The sequence below is a fragment of the Pagrus pagrus genome (assembly GCF_965226575.1).
Source record: "Pagrus pagrus genome assembly, chromosome: 9".
Lineage (NCBI taxonomy): Eukaryota > Metazoa > Chordata > Actinopteri > Spariformes > Sparidae > Pagrus > Pagrus pagrus.
Window position 1 is genome coordinate 5,016,265 of NC_140193.1, and position 23,236 is coordinate 5,039,500.

The 23,236-nt window shown below is 39.3% G+C and overlaps 3 protein-coding genes across 3 annotated transcripts; all 3 read right to left on the reverse strand.

The window, feature by feature from the left end:
• Window positions 1-1,416: 1,416 nt before the first annotated feature.
• Window positions 1,417-2,757, reverse strand: LOC311262478 (uncharacterized protein). The gene is made up of 4 exons (XM_084361863.1): window positions 2,722-2,757; window positions 2,570-2,617; window positions 1,973-2,340; window positions 1,417-1,765 (listed from the first exon to the last, which is right to left on the reverse strand). Exons 2-4 carry the CDS (start codon window positions 2,586-2,588, stop codon window positions 1,730-1,732), a joined length of 423 nt encoding a protein of 140 aa, XP_084217989.1. The 5' UTR covers window positions 2,589-2,617; window positions 2,722-2,757; the 3' UTR covers window positions 1,417-1,729.
• Window positions 2,758-4,265: 1,508 nt separating this feature from the next.
• Window positions 4,266-6,544, reverse strand: LOC311262865 (uncharacterized protein; the record flags this gene model as incomplete). The annotated part of the gene is made up of 3 exons (XM_084362616.1): window positions 4,266-4,649; window positions 5,167-5,722; window positions 6,526-6,544. The coding sequence occupies 3 exons, from the start codon at window positions 6,542-6,544 to the stop codon at window positions 4,604-4,606; spliced, it is 621 nt and encodes a 206-aa protein (XP_084218742.1). The 3' UTR covers window positions 4,266-4,603.
• A 4,542-nt stretch (window positions 6,545-11,086) lies between these two features.
• On the reverse strand, window positions 11,087-22,241 carry lss (lanosterol synthase (2,3-oxidosqualene-lanosterol cyclase)). Its single transcript, XM_084361554.1, has 22 exons — window positions 22,139-22,241; window positions 21,154-21,322; window positions 20,714-20,852; window positions 20,442-20,550; window positions 19,987-20,108; window positions 19,644-19,740; window positions 18,799-18,934; window positions 17,961-18,069; window positions 17,088-17,206; window positions 16,862-16,959; window positions 16,638-16,665; window positions 16,296-16,352; window positions 16,079-16,150; window positions 15,910-15,960; window positions 15,641-15,790; window positions 14,207-14,303; window positions 13,675-13,780; window positions 12,696-12,761; window positions 12,523-12,603; window positions 12,206-12,376; window positions 11,933-12,011; window positions 11,087-11,539 (listed from the first exon to the last, which is right to left on the reverse strand). Exons 1-22 carry the CDS (start codon window positions 22,150-22,152, stop codon window positions 11,402-11,404), a joined length of 2,208 nt encoding a protein of 735 aa, XP_084217680.1. The 5' UTR covers window positions 22,153-22,241; the 3' UTR covers window positions 11,087-11,401.
• Between the last annotated feature and the right edge of the window lie 995 nt (window positions 22,242-23,236).

The following is a 23,236-nucleotide window of genomic DNA, read 5'->3' on the forward strand; positions in this document are numbered from 1 at the left end:
CACACTGCCGCCTACGGAGAGAAGCGGTACTGCACCCAGGTGTACTTACAATAACACAACATTTATTTGTATTTCTGTCCACTTACTTATAATTTTGATATTAATCATACAATATTATTATCTATTTTGTGTTACGATATAATGTATTCATGCTACACACTAATGTGTAATGTTATATTGCTGAAGGCAACTATATTTTAAATTATGTTCACCACTGACTTTCCATATTACACTGTACTATAGTATACTATATTTTGTTAATATGGTATACAGTTTTATTGCATCATATTCTGTAGAATATTATGTTTTTAATGTTATTTTATATAGTATATATTATTTTTATATTATTTTATATGCATATATTTTTTTTACAATAAAATTAACAATAAATATCATTGCTTTATAGTATATATTATTAACCAAAGTGAAATTGCTATTTCTAAGATACAATTTTATGTATCTGTTTAAAGCCTATCTATTTCAAATATTAAGATTCTTAAGACTTCTGCAAAAAACATGTCCCACTAACAAAGTTAAATGAAACATTTTCTTGTCTAAAATCATCGTGGTTGTTCATCTGCATAACATTTTTACATATGTTTGTTTATAATTTTATATGGTTCCTGTATGATATGTCAGCCCAGTACCCAGTACAGTATCACTTGTCCCAAAACAAGAAAATGACATTTTAATCTGATAAAAACTGGTAAATTAATCATGTAAAATGTATGTTTAATATTCCAGATGAAAGAGTAGAATGAATTTTCAAAAATATTTATTCTTATTTTCTGATTACCCAACCCTCCATGTTTGCTAAATGCAACAAGGTCAAACAAGCTCCTTTAAGTTTGGTATTTTTTTTCAATATTTATTGATGTGTCTACTTTAACTTGCTCTATTACATCGTTTGGAGACGATATGGGGGACCAAAACTGCCAATATCAAAAATAAGAAAATAGATTTTAAAAAATGATGCAATAAATAAATCAAAATTATTTTAAATGCACCAAAAATGATAGTGAAAAATCAATGTCAGTATTAATAAATTCATAAAAAATGACCTTGATAGTTCTGTTTTAATTTCACGGACAGACAAAATCAGAACAAAAAACTCCTGCACTCTGTCCTCTTCAGCTGCAATCAGGAGCCAACAACCTGATGGAGGTCTGCTTATTGAAACAAGAAACAGTGACCCTCAAAGACTATAGTGAACTTGTTATGGAAAAGGTTGGATATGAATGTGAACATGTTTGATTACACAGGCTATCAAAATAAGATTAGGGTGTGATGCACCGCTGCGACCGAGGTGTGGCGGAGCAAATGTGCTCAGGCGACCTTCCCTGGGCAAATAAAGAACACGCCTGGTTACATTAGAGCCAAAGTAACAAGTGTTTTCAGGAGCCTGGACACAAGACGTTGAACTGTTAATTTATTAGCATTTAACATGCACAGAAAGCTTTTTAAATGTTTTCTCACAAACACAATTATGGATGCAATAATGTCTCTTACTGTACACCAACGTCATGAAATGTTAAGAAAAGCTTATTCTACATTATGACACGGCTGATTTAGGATCATTTTCAAACATTTATACATTTTTAAACAAATACGTTTCTAAGAGTACACGTGAAGAAGAAACATTTAGGCAGAACTATATTGATTATAATACATGTTAGGATAGAGGATAGAGTTTTCCAGGTGCCAGCTTGAGGTCTTGAGGAGTCTTCATCTAGTCAGAGTCGCTGCTGCAGGAGCTGCTGGAGGACTAAACCAAGAATAAACACAACACGAACACGTCAAATATTAAATTCAATCATCTACAGAACAAACAAAATGCTAAAACTATATGGAGGACCAACACTGCCAAAACCAACATAAAAAAACAGATGAATTAAAGACTCAACAAATATATATATATATACATTTCTGGAGCCAATAAAACAAAACTTTGGAGAAAATGAGCGACTCTCACCCCGTGACTGTTCTTCCCTTTCTTATGGCACTTTCCATGCTTGTGACCATGCTTGTGCTTGTGCTTGTGCCCATGTTCGTGCCCATGTCCATGGCCCTGTCCGTGGCATTGTCCGTGTCCAGGTCCGTGTCCGTGCCCGTGCCCGTGTCCATGGCCCTGTCCATGGCATTGTCCGTGTCCAGGTCCGTGTCCATGGCCAGGTCCGTGTCCATGGCCAGGTCCGTATCCTGGGCCACAACCAGGTCCAGGTCCGTACCCGTGGGGCTGAGGAGGGTAGTTGGGTGGTGGGACGGTGCCTGGAGGACAGTTAGGGTATCCTCCTGGCATCTGCTGAGGATGTTGAGGGTAACCAGGAGGGTACTGGTTTCCTAAACATGAGGAGAAAAGAGAAATAAAATCAAGTACTTAATGCACATTAATCATATTTTACAATCTTAGAAGCACTCTTTGAAAACACCTTTAAAGGTCTTTTAAATGTCCCTTATTCTTAAAACAATCTGCTCACTTAAACTCCATGAAGGAGGTTTTGTATCTCAATGGGACCTTAAAGTAGAAAAAAACTGAAATAAAATGATTGAAAGCGGTTGTGTTATTTACCTTGGTTGTGTCCGTACATCTTTAAAACTTCAGATGAAACTACAGATCCTGAAAGAGGGAAAAAAGGCACTTTAATCAAATGAACACACATTTAATATGATTTCATATTTTAGAGCGAGTCTTTAGCAGAAAGGTGTAAAAGGCGAACTTACCGTGTGCTGGAGAGCAGATCCGCAGACGCAGCTGCTGTCGCCTGCTGATCCTTTTTATGTGCAGTCCACTTCACATGATCGGGGGGCAGAACCTCCTCAACTCCCATCAGAACATTGTTGCTATGTGACACAAATAGGTGTGTGTGTGTATAATCGTTAACATACAGTCAACATGAATGAGGGACCAGCCTATGATATCAACACACACACACCCACACAAAAACGTTTGACAACTTTTCTGTTTAAAAATCTGCTTTACAACTTATCCTTTGGTAGATGTTTTGGTTATTTGCAGTCTTATTACTGAAATGTTGAAAATAAAAAGAATATATTTTTGATTCTTTTATTACTTGATAAGTTGACTCTCTGCACAGATCTCTAATCAGCACTTATGAAATTATTAATACGTGGGCGGCCCTTATCAGACAGAACACTCCTAAACAGGCTGTAAACTAAATGATTTAATGTTACAGTGTAATGAGACAGATTAAAATTCATGAGGTCAAAAAAATAAAAAAATTTTTTTTAACAAATTGCTAAATCTACACTGTTTGAAGCTAGGAAGGTGGCAGGGTCCGCCACATATACACAAAGTACATTTGAAGTTGTGTTGTCCTATAATGTCAGTTTGTTTATTCAGTTTATTCAGTCATGAAAACAAATTGTTTGTTTGTTTAGTTTGTTCAGGCAGAAAAAAAATCAGTCAACGAAGATCTTTCTCTTCTGATTGAAATGTCTTCTCCAAAACTACATAGTGCGCCTTTAATTTTCATTTTTATTCATGCAATCTGCAAAGTAACAAGTAACTAAAGTTATCAAATACATATAATGGAGTAAAAGTACAATATCTGCCTCCAGAAATATAAAGCAACATATGGAAATATTTTATTGTACTAGAACTGTACCTAAGTACTTGATTCCATCACTATTTACTTTCTAAACATTACATTTTGTTTAATTTTCCCTTTTCTTGTTTTATTGATAATTTTGGACTTTAAACTGTTGTTAACGTGTTTTTACTGTTGTTGTTGTTTTAGTGTGAACTAAGGAAGACTAGAGACGACTCTGTGGATCCAAACAAAGAACAGAGAATTAAATGAATTGTACCGCACACTGCACTTCATTTTTTATCAGCTGTCGAACACAAAACTCGACTGACTGGGGTTGGACCGACATGTTTAATAGTTTCAGTCCATAGAAGGCGGTGCAGAAGAACCAGCTGGTTACAGTTTACTCAGCTCTCATTCCAGTTTACACTTGGACGAAAATGCAGCAGAACACTCTGTCGTACTTTGGCCCTAAAAAGAGAAGCTTTTGTAATCAATGCAAAATAGGAACAAGACCAAAAATAGCATTGATGAAAGTTTCACAGTTTATAAAATCTGTATTAAAAAAAAATGTACACTACTGGGGAGTGTCGGGGTGTGTGAGCTGAACAAAGGTCTTACTGAAACACTCCCTGGGTAAATAAAGACAATATAACTGTGTGTACTGTGTAAGAAATGACTGAGGTCGAATGAAGAGGAAAATAAAGAGGCAAGGCGTTGTAGAGATTATTTGTTTTTATAATCACAAGATTATGATTAGCGTCTAATAAATCAAATAATATGTCATGCATTGAATGATGTCAGCAGAGTCAGACAGACGGGCTGTGTGTTAAAAATGTATTGACCTAACATTTCATACGAGGTAATATAGTGTGTGACAGCCACACATGACTTTTATTTTGCATTTAATGGCCCAAAGTTAGAGAAATGTAAAAAACAAAACAACAGCAAAGAAGCTTTAAAACACAGACTTTGAATTAAATTGCAAATTCATATAAAAAACAGCTGGTTTCCATGTGGCGTCTTGACTTGTTTCTCTTCCCATCCAGACATCTTCATCTAGTCAGAGTCGCTGCTGCTGCTGCAGGAGCTGCTGGAGGACTACAGCAGAAACAAAATGTAGTTATTGCATCATGTCAGCGAACAACTGGCTATTCACATATTCAGCACACACAAAGCAACATCATGTTCATTAGGAGTCATGTCTGTACAGCTGACAAATGATAAACAAGTATTATGTTTCCTTCTCTGTGTTTTTTTTACAGAAGAATAACAAAACAACAACAAAAAAAGTTATCATGTTATAACATTAAGATTTAACAGTATAAAAACAGAGGTTTAACGAGAGAAGTTTCTTGGTATATTCTGATGTTTTTTCTTTAAATGAGGTGAAAATTCTTGTTAAATTGTAAAAAGAATTACCAATAACCTTTTAACGTTATAAGGTGATACTGATGTGTTTATCTTTGTCTGATGTGGCTGCTGCATTTAATAATGTAATATGGCTTAAATGTAACTTTTACTAAATATCAGTGGACTGCTTTACGTTATTTACTTTGGTGCAATAGAGACTCTAAGATTTGACTTTACATTTATTGATAATTCAACTGGATCTTACCCCGTGACACTGCCTGCCTTTCTTATGACAATGGCCATGCATGTGACCATGCCTGTGCCTGTGGCCACGATGACCATGCCCGTGTCCATGATGGCCATGCCCGTGTCCATGATCATGTCCGTGCCCATGTCCATGTCCATGATGACCATGCCCATGTCCGTGATGGCCATGCCCATGTCCATGATCATGTCCGTGCCCATGACCATGTCCATGATCATGTCCATGTCCATGATCATGTCCATGTCCATGTCCGTGCCCATGGTCATGTCCGTGATCGTGTCCGTGTCCATGCCCGTACCCAGGACCGTAGCTAGGTCCATGCCCATAACCAGGCCCTGGTCCATGAGCATGGCCTCCACCCCCTCCACAAGGTGGGGGTGGAGGATAGGCGGGACCACAGGGTGGAGGAGGGCAGGGTTGGGGTGGGGCAGGTGGATATTGAGGGTATCCTCCTGGTTGAGGATGACAGCCAGAGGGATACTGGTTTCCTGGTCAAACAAAAGGGGCTCATCATTTCCTTTTTTATTGTTTATACACTTGATGTCAACTCTTGCTCCTTTAAGTTAAATCAGGACATAAAAGCGGGGAATGGGCTTTTAGTTACAGTGAAAAAGCGTATTGCTGCCGTGCCAGAAAAAACAGAAATGGATCAGTAACACCTCATAACAAGATATTTTTTGGTTGTTACAAGATGTTAGTAAGATTTATTATGAAATAAAAACTCAAATCAAGAAACTTTTCTTGTTTTAACAATATGCTATCAATCTTGTCAATGTTGTTTCACATTATTATGTGATAACTTATATTGTTATAACAAGAAAATGTTCTTGTTATAACAATATACTCTGTATCGTAATGTTATTATTTAGTTTCATGTTTCTACAATAAGTTATGACATTATAACCTAAAAGATTGTATGTACAAACAATTATTTATCACGTTATCACTTTAAATGTATCACGTTATAACAAGATAAATAGTAAATTGTTATTGTTAAAACAATGTATCATGTGATAATGGAGACATTTTATACATCAACAATAAGTTAACATGTGTGAAATGTTTCATGCTGTAACAAGATAAATACTACATTGTTATACCAAAACGTGTATTGTTAAAACAGGTTATCACGTTATGATTCGAGACATTAATGTTATAAAAATAAGTTATCATGTTAAAACATGAAATGTTTATAGCATAGCACGGTAAAGCAGGAAAGGTTTCTTGTTATGATGTGAAAATGTTTGCATGACACAAAAATGCAAAAACCTCGTTAGAATGTGACAAAGATCTTGTAATAACAATTAGCTTCTCATATTATAATGTGATAACTTAATAACTAGTAACTGATTTATTTACCTCCGTTATTCCCGAACATTTCAGAATTTCAGATCCAAACCCTGAAATGAGAGAAGCCACTGAATTTGCTCACAAATCCTCTTTAAACGTGCAAAAAAAACAACTTTTCGACAGCATCTGCAGTCAACTGAGGAAAACTGTACTACTGTAACAAAAGTGTGTGTTATGAATGTCAGAAAACAGGTAGCACAGGTCAGAAGCAGTAGATCTTGAGATAAATACAGAGGTGGTGACAGAAATGCAATAGAGTCAACAAAGGAAACACAACATGATTGATCTATCAGTACACACACGAAGACACACATATTTTATGGTTGATAAGCCCAGATAGCTACTCGTGAACTTACTGAGTGCTGGAGTAGAGATCGACAGGCACAACAGTGAACTGTCTCTGCTTTTATAGGAAGCCACACCTCAGCAGAGCCTGAAAAATGTCTTACTTCAGTGCCATCTGGTGGCAGAATCAACACCAACACTGTTTGTTACTGTGTTGTTTCAATCTTCAATGACTTCAATACAAGTCATGAAAAGCAAATACAGCCAGCCGATGTTTTCACTTCATTTATTTATTTGATTAGTGTTTAATTCAAGAACATACAATCAGTGAAAAGTCTGGAGTTTACATGTTTAGGACCAAGAATATACAGGCTTATTGAGTCACAAAGAACTGCTGTAGGTGATGTGAGATTCTGGTGTAGGAGGATGAACATCCTGGCAAGGAGTCGTCATCTAGTCAGAGTCACTGCTAGATGACGAGCTGGAGCTGCTGGATGAGCAGGAGCTGCTCGAGGACTACAAGCCGGATGAAAACAAACAGAAAAAGTCAATCAGCGATGACAGACTATGATTCAATCCTTGACAAAAGAGACAGAGTGATTGTGACCCTTCTTAATCAACTTTTAGTTTTTGATCAGAGTACAGAGAGCGTCACTGGTTCACTCCTCCAGATTTCTCTCGGCTTGTACATTGTGGAAAATATTTGATGTAAGTGCACAACTCAACAAAATGTATGTAACAAAGTTGCTTTTAGACGTGCATGAAGAAATCCTACATGTCTGTGACTGTGTTGAACTGCATTTGTATTCACTGCTCTCCCCCCTGAATAACTAACCTTTAACATCGATGGCAGAGTATTTCTGTGACCAGTTTTCATTTGTTTGGACTGCACAAACATTTATGCTTATTGTTTCTCTTGTGAATGAACTGAACACTATCGGCTCTTACCCCGTGACAGTCCTTATCCTTCTTGTGACACTTGCGATGCCTGTGCCCAGCCCTGTGCCTGTGTTTATTCTTGCACCCAGGTCCATGTTTCGGTCCATGTCCTTGTCCATGGCAGCCACCATGTCCATGTCCATGTCCATGTTTATGTCCATGTCCATGTTTATGTTTATGTCCATGTTTATGTTTATGTCCATGTCCATGGCCCTCGCCTTTACGACAACGACGTTCTGTAATTTGTCATAATTCAATAATTAGCAACTGCGAGTGTCAAGTATGTAATAGATGTTCAATATATTTGAAAGAACGAAGTGAGGATGAACCAAAACCAAGTTTGTGTTGTTTACCGTCGTCAGACATTTCGAAAATCCTGAAATTGAAGAAAGAACAAACTCACTTGAGCAAATAAGACTAAATGGTAACACTTTATAATAACCATCACTTAATACATTCTCAATTAAACTTTTAATAATTATTCTACTGTTAACGGGCTTTGTAAACAATATATTGTAAAGGTTTATAAACATCAGTTTGAACTTCATAATTGTCCATTCAAATGATTATTATTATTATTATTATTATTATTATTATTATTATACACCTGAAAAACATCTTTACAAAACACTTAGGATTAGGAAAATACAAGTGTAAGGCAATTCAAGGTGTGATATGTACAACAATGTAGTATTAGAGGTGAACTTACCTGGAAGAGAAAATCCACTGATGCAGCTTTCACCTGCTGCTCCTTTTATATTAAGCCACACCTGAACCTAAAGCAGCTAATCGGGGGAAATATCTGCGCTATGTGAGCTGTGCTTCATGTAACTCTAGATTCAGTGTTTATTTTCACCTCTGCACAGCGTGACTGACATGCCTCTTTGTTTGAAACCTTCATTGTGAACCGTCTGTTGTCGAGCAAGTCTACACGCACAAGTCGCTTATTTGTGAGTTTTTCAGCTATCTGATTGTTGACGATTAGAAAAGCCTTGTACGGATTCCCTTCGAATGTTTTAACAGTGATTCATTTCCATAATAACAAAAGCTTATAGATAAATATTAAAGCTATGTGGTTTTAAAAGACGTGTCTCTTAAGGCGTGTTGTCTCTGCTCTTGTTTCTTAAGTCAAGTCTCAAGTCAAGTCTTTGGGGAGGTAACTCATAATTGTCGAGGCTTTCGGGACTCAAGCGAGAGTCTTAAGTTAGGTCTTTCAGGATTCAAGTCTTTGGTTTGGTCAAATCTTTAGGAAGTCAAGTCTCAGATATCAAGTAAAGTTTTGAAGGAATCAAGCCTCGTGTCTCAAGTCAAGTCTTTAGAGATTCAAGGATTGGGTTTAGTCAACTATTTTGGGAGTTAAGACTCAATTATCAAGTCTTAAAGGATTCAAGTCCTGCGTTAGGTCAAGTCTTTAGGGAGTCAAGTCTTGGCTTAAGACAAGTCTTGATGGAGTCAAGTCTCAGATGTCAAATCAAGTCGTGTCAGGTCTGAAGTCCAGTCTTCAGGGATTCATGTCTCAATTCTCAAATCAAGCTTGTGGGAGTTAAGTCCCAAGTCAAGTTCTGAGGAGCTCAAGTCTCAAATGTGGTAGTTCGTGAATGTTAGCGATGTACGAAGAACAACTTAGGTGAAAAACAATCTTTGTTTGTTTTTGTGAAATGGAAACTTACAGGGTTTCCTTCTTGTTGTGGGTGAGTTCACTTTCCAGCCCCCACCCTCCTTCTGTGCCAAAGGGCGAGGGAGGACAGTATAAAACAGGTTTACTTATCAGCATCTGGTCATGCTTAAGACTCTGAACAATCAAAACCAGTTTCACAGTTGTGTCCTATACTATCTTGTGAGCCCACGATGTGCGTTTGCAGTCAGCTGTTCCTGCACCTCAGCTACACAAATAAACATTCTTGTGTTGACTCGACCCTCCCATGATGTTTGACGACAGTTGAATGTTCTTCGTACATCGCTAACATTCACGAACTACCACATTTATCTTTACATCAGTGAAACATTCCCACGAAAACACTTGACTGACTGACACACTGACTACTCTTCTCATTCCTGGTCAAAGGGCCAAAACACAGGTAGAGAGCCCGGCCTCACATTCAGTACAAACTGTGACAATCCACATATTTTTGCCTTTGCAGAGGTAACACATTGGAAACATTCCTAAAGGTGACAGAAGTAGATTAATGACCGAAAGGTTGCAAGGTTGAATCCTCCCTGCTTCCAGTCCAGTCACTTTTAATACAAGTGTGTACTTAATATTTTTGTAATTCCAGCGAAAAATATTGCAAAATGTTGCAAAGTCAGTTTTTTCCAGTAATGTGCAGCCGTAGTGTCAATTCTTGAGGGAGTCACATGCCCAAATAATGGCCAGAACATTTTTTGCAGAATGTCTTAATGTCACCATTTTATCCTGTCAGACTTTTGTGTGTCAAATGTTATTGCTTGAATTCTCGAGTTATGACCAAAGAGGTGGAGTTCCCTCACGGCGTTTCTGAGATATCGCATTCACAAGAATGGGGTCCCATGAGGACACAATGACTTTGACTTATGGCCACCAAAATCTGATCAGTTCATCCTTGAGTCCAAGTGAACAGAAATTCTGTCAATGTGGTTCACAAGACAACCTGAGAACATAAAGCCTCCGGCCACGACTGTCTCCAGCTCAGAGGCATAAAAAAAAAAAAAAAAAAACATACAAAATTATAATATAAATAGCTGTTTATGCTGTTTGTTGTGAGGTAAAAAGCTCTTTAAATATGTAGAATGACTTATAATTCTGAATTTTTCATAATCTGAGCACTGCATGACACAGAGTGACACTTTGTCAATGAAAGGAATGTGGGATCCTTGCAGCATCTTGCATCTTAACAATACAACATGTGCATGTTTCTGGCCTGTGGCTCACTATAGTGTTTGAGTTTTGGCCCTCCAAGGGAAAATGTTTGATATAGACCGACATAGTAACATCACAGGATGAGAGACCTCCTCTCCACGCTGCTTCTTTCCCCCTAGCAACTGTAAAAACTAACACAAACACTTGTTGCTGCTTGCTATCGTACGTGCAGGGAGAGGTGGTGCTGAAAAACGTGTCTGCTCTGCCAACTGTCACTCTGATAAAGGTTGAAACAACATGTGACATCACTGCTCACGGACCCGGTGTTTCAGAGGTAGCTAACACGGCCAATATTTCACATTGTCGCACAAGAAATAACTTTTAGTCTGATCAGTACAACTAAACCTCCTGACTGATCAGCATTTCGTCTTCAGCTACTCTATTCTCAATAAAATGATTTAATTTCCTTATGTACACAAGCCAATATAAAGTAAATTCATTGAAGACACATAGAGAAAAATTCTTTATTCTAACTGGAAATGGTAAGGAAGGAGCACGAATATAAGGCAACACGGACATGAATGCTTTTATACACTTTCTGAACCATCCCACATTAACTGGGCGTCTTCGATAGCAGCAGATTATCACAACAGATCTTTAAGGAGTAGCTCTGATGGACGAGCGGTCCTGGAATGTCCACATGGAAAGTTATTCAAAAAATGAAACGCGTTACATTATCTGCGGCTGTTGTTTGTTTGCTTAAGGCGTAGACGTTTTGATTCATTCACTCCGGCAGTCTGAAGAGCTGTGACCTTAATAAGGTCGTCACAGCTTCACCTTCCCAGCCAGCGGACTGCTGGGGTAAAGACTTGAGAAGCGGCCGAGGGCCCAGACTGGAAAGACGTTTCTGTAGGAGGTGTAGCTGATGGCACAGCTCTTGTTGAACACACCAGCAATATTCTCCTGGGGAGGGAGGAAAATCACATATTAAAGCTCACATTTGTAAGGGAAGTTATCCCTGTTAGTTTTAGAGTTGCTGCTTCTCTCTAATGCATATATTAATACATGCAGCATGAAGAGAAGACCCACAGTGTTCCCTGTAGACCTTCAGATTGTCTTCACTTATTTACAGCGCATGTGCAGACCTGATGACAGTTGTTAATCACGACCCCGAAGAGAATCACCCTGTCATTTTCTTAGCCAAACATTAACTTCTGAATCTGAAAAATGTTTAATTCCCACACGCTATATGTCATATTGTCATTGGATTAACCTGTTATGTTGTTATCTGTATTGATGGTGCAGTAAGCCAGGCTTTAGTTCGAGTATATGACTGATAGCAAGGGAGAGAGTCACCTGTGGCCAGTCTCCGTTGGGCAGCTGCTTGTCAATCAGCAGACGTGCTCCTCTTTCAATGGCCCGTTCATCTGGATGCCTGAACACAACGACAAGAGCTTTGATTCAATCTGAATAACTGATTTTATTTGGATTTGGCAAAACTTGTTTGTTTAGATTCAATCTGACTGTCAACTACCAGAACAGTCAGGTAATTAAACCATAAAGGCATATTAAAATAAATAATGAATAAATAAAACAGCTATGATAGATAAATGTTAAGCATTGCTTCACCTGACAGCCATGAGGCCTAACAAAGCCCAGCAGGTGTTGTGGATCTGAGATGTGTCGCTCTGGACGTAACACCGCTGCTCGCACGACTCAAAGTCCTCCCCCCAGCCTCCGTCTGACATCTGCCGGTCCAACAGGAACTGACAAGCTTTCTGCACCTCCACACACACATCCCTGGTAACAGAGGCATAGCAGCGTAATTGAGTCTGTAGGCTGGGAGTTCATGAAAGTCCTGTGTGGCTTGGTGTGCTTGTCATGGGTCAAAAATGATGTTCATGCTTTAGTGTGAAATTTCAGCGATCAGCGTTTGAAACTCTTACTCATCCTTGTAGACGTGACCCATACAAGCGAAGGCTTCAAGGCCAAACCATACTCCATATGTGAAGCACACTCCCCAGGACCTGAGCACGAGCACAAAGTGATTAGTTCTTATTACGCACGACCCGTCCATGAGGCAGGATATCAGGTGGTACAATAGCAACTGTAGTCTCACCCTTCCCAGGATCCATCAGGCCTCTGCACCTTCCTGCAGTACTCCAGTCCTTCTTTTAGAGTGCAGCTGAAAAATAATTCAACAACCTTCACTTATGACTTATTCAAATATTCCCCCTGAACTTCAACAAGAACTGAGAGATTATTTATTTTTTAATTTTTTTTGGTGAATCTGTCTTCCCTAAAAAATGTCAGATAAAAGTCATTGAACACAAACAGAATGGCAACAATTGATCTAAATAAATGCGTTAAAGCCACTTTAGTTTGAAAAAGCTTTGTCATAAGTTATGCATGTTTCAGTGATAAAGGGGATTTTTTATATTTTCAAACCTGGGTCGTATATTTACATGTTTTTGTGTGTAAATGATTCAAGCATACCGAATGTTTTGGAATCGGTCCAGCACATCGACTCAGCCCTGACATGACATGGCAACGTAATCCTTTGGGGCAACTCTGACCATCAGTTACATCCATTAAAAGTCTTGTTTTTTTCACTGACAGGCTGAGGTTGTTGTTCCAAGTATCTGACAGCATTATGGAAAATATTCCAATGGAGATAAACCGTTTTGTAAAAATATAAGATCCTTTCTTTAACCAAAAACACAAGTCTTGCTCAAGGAGAAGTCTCGCTCTGAAATCTCACGTGGTGAGTTGTTGCAGGAAGACGAAGACAGAAAGAGTTGGAGAGAGGAGTTTGTAAGTTATTCTTCATTTATCGGACCTATTTTTTTTTTATCTGGTGTTGTGTAGAAGTCTGATATGTGTGCCGTCTACTGACTTTAACCTGTACAGCTGGGTGGCAACACAGGAAATTCTTACAGGAGGGAGTTTTTCCCAAAGGATCACACTGCAGTTTTGTTGTGGCTGCAAACTGAGGCGGTCTGCTGGACCGTTTCCAAAACCAACCATCCATTAACACACCAAATTATGTAAATTTACGGCGCGTAAAGTGTGAGTGTGTATGTCTGTGTGTAGTATACCTTATCTCCTCAGCACGGTGTTGAGGGTAAACCTTCTGGAAGTGCCTCAGAGCCTGCATCACTGCTGAGGTGCACTCCACATAGGTATAATCTATCATGATGTCACCTGAACAGAGACAGAAGGAGAGAGACGGAGGGCAAACAGTGTAACTAATCAACATCACATTTCACAACATGTACTACATCCTCTTTTTAACACGGCAACTCGTGTTATTAGGCTCTTTGCCCTTTTCAATTAAAAAGACCTTAATATTGCAACATTTTCCAGATGTTGTAAAAGGGAATGGAAATGTCACATTTATATTTGTCTCCTTGTTTCCCTTTTTCATATCTGCCGGTTGAGTAACACTGGAGGTCCCCACAGTGAACTGGGCTCTTTCACACGCCTGAAGGTTAAGTCAAGCAACAACTTGCATGATGCTGTAGTTACGAAATGGACAGCTCCGTGATACTCCACGATCAAGACTGAACACATCTGGCAGTGACGTACTTAAACTGGGCAATGACACACTGGTGTTGGCAAAAGACCTACCGAACACTTCGGACGGGTTTAGCAGCTCCAAGAGTTTCCCTCCTCTCTTAGTTTCATATGTGGCAAATCCACCATCAGGGTTTTTCATGCTCAGCAGCTACAAGGAAGAGATAGAAAAATTTGTTAGGCGTACTCCAAGTCTCCAGAAGCCCTGAGATCCCAAATTGATTTGAAAAAACATGATTTACACCTCACACAGTCGATCTCGTGCACCAGCCACAGACGGGGTGTGTGCTAACGCTTTTATCTTAAAATCTACAGTGAAGTTTTGGGCTTAAAGGATAAGTACCGTTTTTTACAACCTGGACCTTATTTCTGGCAAAACATATGGTCATTTACTCACCCAGATAACTTTGGTGTCATTCGGCGTCGTTCGGACGAAATTAGATCCAGTGTAGCGGCGATATATCCATATAATGGGAGAGACGGGGCAGCGACACACAGCCTCTATATAACGCATTATCTGCCACGAAACTAGTTAATTTCATCAATATTTTGTTATGAAATGCTAGCGCTATTCCCCTCTGAGTCCGGGCTCGTCCGTTATCAACATCCGGGGTCAAACTAGCAGTAGCAGCTACAGGTAAACAAGCCGCGCTGTCGCGGGTGCGCGCGCAGCTCAGAGACGACATCTTCCAGGTCAGAGGTAGTAGATCAGCCTACAGACCCCGGATGTTGACAATAGACGAGCCCGGACTCAGAGGCTAATAGCGCTAGCATTTCATAACAAAATATTGATGAAATGAACTAGTTTCGTGGCAGATAATGCGTTATATAGAGGCTGTGTGTCGCTGCCCCGTCTCTCCCATTATATGGATATATCGCCGCTACACTGGATCTAATTTCGTCCGAACGACGCCGAATGACACCAAAGTTATCTGGGTGAGTAAATGACCATATGTTTTGCCAGAAATAAGGTCCAGGTTGTAAAAAACGGTACTTATCCTTTAAAAGAGGGTGTAAATACTCAATTTGGGATCTTGGGGCTTTTACAGACTTCGATTACATCAGACGAGCTGTATGAAGCTATTTTATGTTTCTTTTTTGGCTGTTTTTTTACTGTTTGAAACAAAACTCTATCTGCTTCAGTTGTTTAAGAGATGCTGCAACGCTGTTTTGCTCCAGAAATGTTTTGTGGACTACGAAACTTCAATGATTTTTCCAACAGCTGTTTCCTCCTGTTTTCAGTCTTTGCACTAAGCTAAGCTAACTTGTATATGGCTGTCGCTTCATAAGCAGATAAAACAGTGATATCAATCTTCATGTCTAATTCTTGAGAAGAAAATTCCCAAAGTGTCGAACTATTCCTTTAGACCTCTATTTGTTATCAAAATATAACCTCTGAAGCTTCATGACCAAAACAAACTTTAAGTCATGCAAGTATGAAGCTTCAAAAAAGGTCAATTAATCTTCCATTCGCCACATTTATCTCACCACATTGACAGCATCATACAGGCGCTCTGAGGTGACGGACTGGTCGATGGAGGGACAGAGCTCCTGCAGCAGCATCACTGACTTCAGGCCCTCAGCTGTGCAGTCAGCCACGATCCAGCCACAGTCACGGGTACTGAAGGGGAAGCCTCCCTGACAAGAAACAAAACGCAGGCGTAAAAAAAATGCATGCACGAACACATGCAGGCCAACCGGCTAAGAAATTTTCTTTTGTGTGTTCAAAAGTGGCTCTTGTGTAATAGAGGTTGCACCTTGTTCATCTGTCTGTAGTACTTCTGGTACTCAGGAGGATTCTCAGGTATCTGTTAAAGTGGAAAAACTAGTCAGACACAAGAATTCCCTTTCACGAAAGCAGCCTATATTACACTGTTTTGATGTAGTACTGAAGCTAAATACTAAATAACATGCAGCTGGTGGTACCTGTGTGATGGTGAGAAACTGATGGGCATCTTTGAGGCACTGGGCTAGTCTGGGGTTATCCTGGGCTCCTGCCTGAAAGACCCCAACCAACAACTTGTTATAATCAGCTACATGATACCTTCATATTAGGATTATGAGTCCTACATCTGTATAATATATGATTGTTGCTGATTTATATTATCAACACTGAAAACATAAGTGGACATTTTTGCATTACCTCAAGGAAAGCCTGTACAGCAAAGCAAGTATCCCAGAGCTGAGATCCATTGGTCCCCTGTGCACAACAAAAAGTGGTCAGACACTCAGATTGTGAATTAAAGCTGAGGTCAATGCATAGACTGACACTCAAAGGTCTGGAATCAGCAAGTGCAAAAGTTTATTTAGTTTTAAGGTAGTTTTCAGTGCATCCATCTGTTTTTTTTAACCTTATCCGACTCCTTTTACTGTAAAAAAAGCAACGTTTCTACCCTGAGCTTCTTCTTAAACAAGAGCATTTAGGGTCAGACACCACTGTGCATTGTCACTCAGAGTACAAAGGGAGCAGTCAACAAATTCTCACCTGCATTTTCATGCCATCTAATCCCAACCTGGAAAACAAAGAACCTACTGTTAGGTTATCAGTTATGTAACACTTGCAAATGTCATTGAAGGATTTATAACTGCTGAATAAACACTTTTAAGCACGACACATCATATATCAGAATATCCAGCCAACCTAAATACGACCAGTGATGCAACAGAAGTTTGTTTTGTTGATTATTTCTGAGAGACCAGCTGACTGACCAGAGGTAGTCCGGGATCCTGGACACATGCTTCTGAAAGATCGGTGAGGAGGGACCGTCCACATACCAGCGAACCAGCATGTTGATAGTCTTGGAGATCTGAGGAGAAAGGCCAAACACCTCATGTTCACATCCTCTATGTCTTTTACAGAGTCGGTTTGAATAGGATGTATCTCATACTTAATTCAATCTGTACTCTTTATTTTTGATATCTGTTTAAATATTACCGGTCCAATGCTGATACATTTAGTGAAGCTGTCGTCAGCCTGGATGTGTTCATACAGCTCTTTGACAGCCTTTCCTCTCAGCGTGGTGCTGTGGTGGGCTTCGTACACATTTAACACCACTGCAGGGCAACAGGAACAGAGTCACAAGGTCAGGAGTGATTCACAGAGCAGCTTTAGGGGAAAACCCTACTTCACTTCTTCTTATCATTGCATAACAACATCTTGTAGTCAAGGAAAGTGTTTGTTTTTTCATTTATTACCTCACACTTAACTTTTGAGTTCATTGCTAACCTTCAATCAGCAAAACATTTGTGTGTCATCAGCTTTACGGTCAAAAGTGTTGAATCACCGTTACAAACTGTTTGTTACATTAATTGTTACCAGTCTGTAGCTGCTGCCTGTTCTACCGCTACATGCTTCTGTAGGCTCTGTAGGTTTATTAACATAGTGCACAGTGTGTTGTAAACACTCAGAGGTGGGAAGTAATAAACTACAAAAACTTTGTTAATGTACTTTCCTCCCTATATTTAACACAAATATCTGAACTTTCCCATCCTTACATTTTCAAACACACTCGTAACTTTAGTTTGAATTCATTTGAGGGGAATTATCGATAAATTTTGGGTCATTGCACGCCGCCTTCCCAACAACCTAAACTGTGGCTATTTGACATCCTGGGAATGAGACTCAACAATCAACTATCTTGAATTATATCAATATGACGTGGGCTTCAGTTAGCTTTGCACAGAAATGTCCTTCAGAGGGATACTTTTTACTTTTATACTTTGAGTACATTTCAGTGCCTGTACTTTATTACTTTTACTTGAATGTGTGTAGAATGTGTGTACTTTTGCCACCTCTGTGCATACTTACTGTAGGCGACAGAGAGCAGCGTGCTGTGAGGTGTGTACATGTCACATGCTGCCACATTGTTCCTCTGAGCAGGCCAGTTAATGGTGGAATAGTCCTGGACATAAAGCTCCTAAAAAACAAAGAGCAACACTTATGATGCATATGTATAATCACAATTCGTCATAATTCATTGGTCCTGTTTATTTTAGATCGAAAGAAAAGATGGTTCACATCTTTTTTCAGTGTCAAAATAAAAGACAAGCTGCTACATTGTGCCGCTCCCCCTGCATAGTTTAAAGGTGGATCACAGAAAAGGAAAATTCCACCCTGTACACTCCTACACTGATATACAAGGAAAGGGGGGATCACAGAGTGGCATGCTGAGTAAGAAAATTATGTGAATCAAATGCTATGGCCTTCACAATCAACAGATTTCAACTAAGTTTAAAAACTTTGGGAGATTTTGGAGAAACCAGAGCTCTTGTCCAGAGTTCAGACTTCAATCTATGCAAATACAAAGCACTGAAGCTGTTCATGGTTCCAAGCTCCTTACGAAGCCACAGCATGTTGGTTTTTCCTTTAATTTGTTAAGCACCTGTATAGTGTCAGTCTGTGATGTTGATAATGATATATTCCAGTTTTCCTTTTCCTTATTTTACCGATGATGACTTTCAAAACCCCCACATTTTCCAAACTTGCTGCATTCATACACAGCAGCAGAAAGTTGCTCCAATACAAAAATCTTTAGAGTTGAAGAAGTATTATGACTAAAGGAAGAAACTCTTGCACAATAAATCTACAAATCTGTCTTTATGTAGTGAGTATGGCGCCCCCTGGTGAGGCGATGTGGTTCCAGCACCTCTCTGAGGCTGAGGATTAGGGAGTCCTCCTCTGCAGCCAGTCTGACAGCATAACAGTAACTCATGGGGAGGTAGACCTGACGACAGTGACACCACAGGGTGGAGGGGTGGGCTGGCATCCAGGTGGGGAAAAGCCTGGAACAGAGACAATTACAAACATCAGCTCTGAACTGACACAGAAGAAAAAATGTTCACACTGATAAAAATATTTCAGGATAATAAAAAAGGATAATTTATAATCGTGGCAGCAGCAGTTTGCAAGGAAGACAGAGAGGAACAGTATAATTAGTATCAATGAGATAAGAAGGTGGATTGTGTGCACATCTAACTCCAGTTGAGTGCAAGTGCAGGACGGATACAGTGCACAAAAGGAAAAGGTTGTTGGGTGAAAGTTTCACCTCAGGACTACACTTTGTGTGCATAATAAATAGTTTTGCGATAATGGTTGTTATTTTGTGTCATATCATCTCTAATATATTATATATAAAGCCTGCTATCTGCACACATGGATGTTTTGTTTCCCTGCAGGTCTGCAACTTTTTTAGGAGGTTACAACATTCAGTGAATGAACAACTTCTTCTTTTCCTGTTCAGCATTGGCAGCAATATCCACCATGGCTGAAGAAACAAAGACAATAGCACCACCTAGAGGAGTTACAAAATATCAGAGTACCATTTCATCGTCACCCAGACATAAGACTTTAAAAGTAATCCTACTTTTGTAGTGGGTCAACATAACTGCTTTTTCTCTAACCTCAGTTGATACCCTGAAGCTTTTATGATGCAGTTAAAGCATGACTGAGGGTGGACCAGAAGATACTGTGATGTTAGAGGGTCCAGCTTACCACATCTCTGGCAGCAGCGTGTTCATTCCCTCCCAACTGTAGACATTTAAAATGGCCAACCAGAATTTACCCCACGAGGGAATCCCCACAGCTCCGCCTGTACAACATAAACAAAACACAGACAGCTTTAGTCTGAAGCTATTACCACTATTAATTAACATGGTTATTACTAAAAACATGGGCTATTCCTCACATTTAATTAAAGGAAATGTGCCTTTAGTAAACACAAAGCAGCAACATATTCCCCTTTAATATAATCTGTTTTTGAAGATAATCAATAATTGTGATCGACTACAGATTTTAAGTGATGTTACATGTTTATGGATCATTTCAACCTTCTCACCTTTGCTGTGCAGGTTGTTTCTGGCTCGAACCATATCTGGGTCATCAGGCTCGACTCCCAGAATCCTTAATGAGGTGTAACTCAGCGCTGTGCCAAAGACGGTCGACTTGTCTTCAATGTGTCTGGTGAAAAACAAAACACATCCATGATGCTGCCATAATCAGTATTACAGCCAGTCTGAAGCTGTATGTTTTGTTCTGTATTTTTTATATAATCATCAAAAAATATTATGACCCTCTAATTTTCTGAAACACCATGAAAAAATGATGCTTGTACAGCGGTCAACAGTACAGACATTTTTCCAGTTTTGGGGGTAATCTTAGCTGAAACGATTCCAGGCAAACTGTACATCTACTACCTACCTGTTACAGTGTCCCAACTCAGGAGTATAAAAACATGAAATCACAGCATGAGGGGATATCAAAAGACAAAAAAAGCATGTGCTGCTGACTTACAGACCCCAGCCTCCATCTGGCAGCTGAACGGAGCGCAGGTACCTCACCATCTCCTTCTTCCAGGCCTCGGCCAGAGGAATCTTAGCCACATGACATGTGATCAGGAGACCTGAAGCACAGAAATGGACAGCAACACAGTGACATTAAAATATAGAAACACATGCACAAGAACGCTGGTGTCACGAAATCCTCAGTTTTGACTGCTAATCTCTGACAGGGAAGGACAAAGATAGATGCTGCAGATTACATGGAGATGGATGAACTCGCTTCACCTGGGAGCAGGAAGAGAGGTCCGCCGTAGTCTCCAGCAAAGTGACCGTCCTCGGCCTGCAGGTGGCTGTAGAAGTGCATCCCTTTCAGAGCTGCATCTACAGCCGTGTGAGCAGCCGGGGATCCAGACACAAACTTACTCTGTGGAGAAGGATGATGATTAGAAATGAACACCGGACAGATGTTACACACTTCAGGAGTCTACCAGCCAGTTTGTTTACCATTAATCGAAACAGTTCATGGTTTGTATTCTATCTGCTACAGTTTTTTGTACAAAGGAATAAGTTATGCTTGTCAAACTGTCCAAAGAGAATCACACAGTCAACTCCCACAATGAAATGTAAAGAATAAGTATATCACATGTGATATGGAGAGACCGAAGAGCCTAATTTCACTTTCATGAAGAACAAAAAACACTTAAAGTTAAAGATTTAAAGCGTACTGTGTCCAGTCCTAGAGAATGAGCTTCCAGCATTGTCTGCTCTCTGTCTGGGGCGTCCTGATCCTCCACATAGCGCCACGTCTGCCTGCCCTCGTCATTCGTCAGTCTCCAGCGGCTCAGGTCTGTGGCCGGATCGCTCTTGTAAGGGCCCCCTCGCCTCCGCAGGTGCCTGGCAGATACAGCAAGTATGTTAATGTCAGATCATCTGTCTGTACTACTGGATTCTTGAACTTATCTATTATTGTATAGTATATGTAGATTTAATGCATATTGTACACATTTTGGTGTTCGTTGTTTGTTTTTCTTTTAAATTTCAACCTCAGCTCATATAATATGTCTATACACTGTGTATATTACAGACAGACAGCTAAAACTGTTGTTTATCACACTGTCACTGTTTCCTCGAAGTCACTATAAAAAAACAGTGGCATCATGTAAACAAACTATTTAAAGAGTTATGATCCTGTAAATGAATTAATATCTGGTTGTTATAATCAGGACTGATGTTGATGAAAAATGTAACCCAGTGAAAGTTGAAAATAATATTAATATAAAGTATTTTTATGGCAGATTTTGACATGGAACATTTTTTGCACTAAATGTGGTCTGAGTAACTTTTTGAATTTTTTATCAGTTGCACGAGTGTTAATGTAAATTTTGCATCTATTTCAAAGTAACTGGGACCTGCAGCTGCATAATATGTTTTTTAATGACAATATTTGATCGAAGTAATTAAAGTATATATGTATAAATATACTTAGTTACATTTCACTACTGAATTTAACATATGCAGTGAATTTGATCAACGTTACTGACAGACAGAAACTTTCCCCCACCTGACAGAGTGAACCTGACTCTAACGGTCATAGCTAGCATACATGTTGACTCAAACTTCAGACGGAAACGAAATGACCACCATCGTTTAAACTACATAATAAGTTGTAGTTTTGGCGACATTGACCTTTAAATAAAACAAAATACTCACGTCCCCTCAGTCATATCTGTAATTGACAGCTACAGCGTTGAATCCTCCGCTGAACCATATCGATATTTTTCTTTTCAGCCACTCTAGTGTCTCCGCCTCTTTTGCCCTTATCATGGGAATTGTAGTTCTTTAAGGAGAGAAGGTTCATCGTTCGGCGGCGGCTCACACTGCATTTCCCAGCAGACCTCGCGGTGCCGTCCGAGTCGTTCTCCACATGGAGAGACATGAGCAGAGACCCGGCTGTCCAATCACAAACCAGCTGGGCGGAGAAAGAGGCGGGTCTGCCGTGAGGTCCTCCAATCAGAGCGCGATTAGGACAAACACTACACATGTGCTCATTGATTATGATGATCCAGTGCCTGTAAACTGCTGAATAATAACTGGGTTAAATGGGAGATTTGTGTAAAAAATGACACTTTTATTCAAAATCAAGCAGTTTGATTTCATTCTAATTAATTATTTATGTATTTCTACGTGTTTATGGAATGACTGTCTGTTTATTGTGTGTGTTTTTGTTGTTATAAATTGTTATATTAATTTTTATTTTTTATTTACTGCAAGGGAGGGGAGGTCTGTTGTATAAGCCAGGTCGCTTCTTGACCTCTCCTGACACATCTCTTATCTTCTAATGATCTGATTTTATATAATCTTATGTGTCTTAAGTAAATAAAATGAAATAAATGTAGCTGGTAAAGACAATCTAAGTAGTTCTATATGAGCTAAAGACAAAAAGCATCTATTCTAAAGATTGTTTAACATAGTTTGAAAATTACCATTATATCAAGTTTGTGGAAAAAAATACACAAATGAGTTTATTATATTTTTCAATTTATACATGCAAATTAATGGTGCAACATCAAACCAAGAGCAAAAACCTAAATCTTTGTACAAACCAAGACCTTAATTCACACCAAAAATAAGACACACACTGTTGCAATCAATGTAACGGGTTGTCACTCAGAGTGAACCACATGTACCACATATTGCAAGTCGCCTGCCTATAAGTACTGTGATGTCTTGCATTTTCTCCAGGTGGTGCTCTTGTGTTTATGTCTTCAGCCATGGTGGCTTTAGCTGGCGATGACAATAAGGAACAAG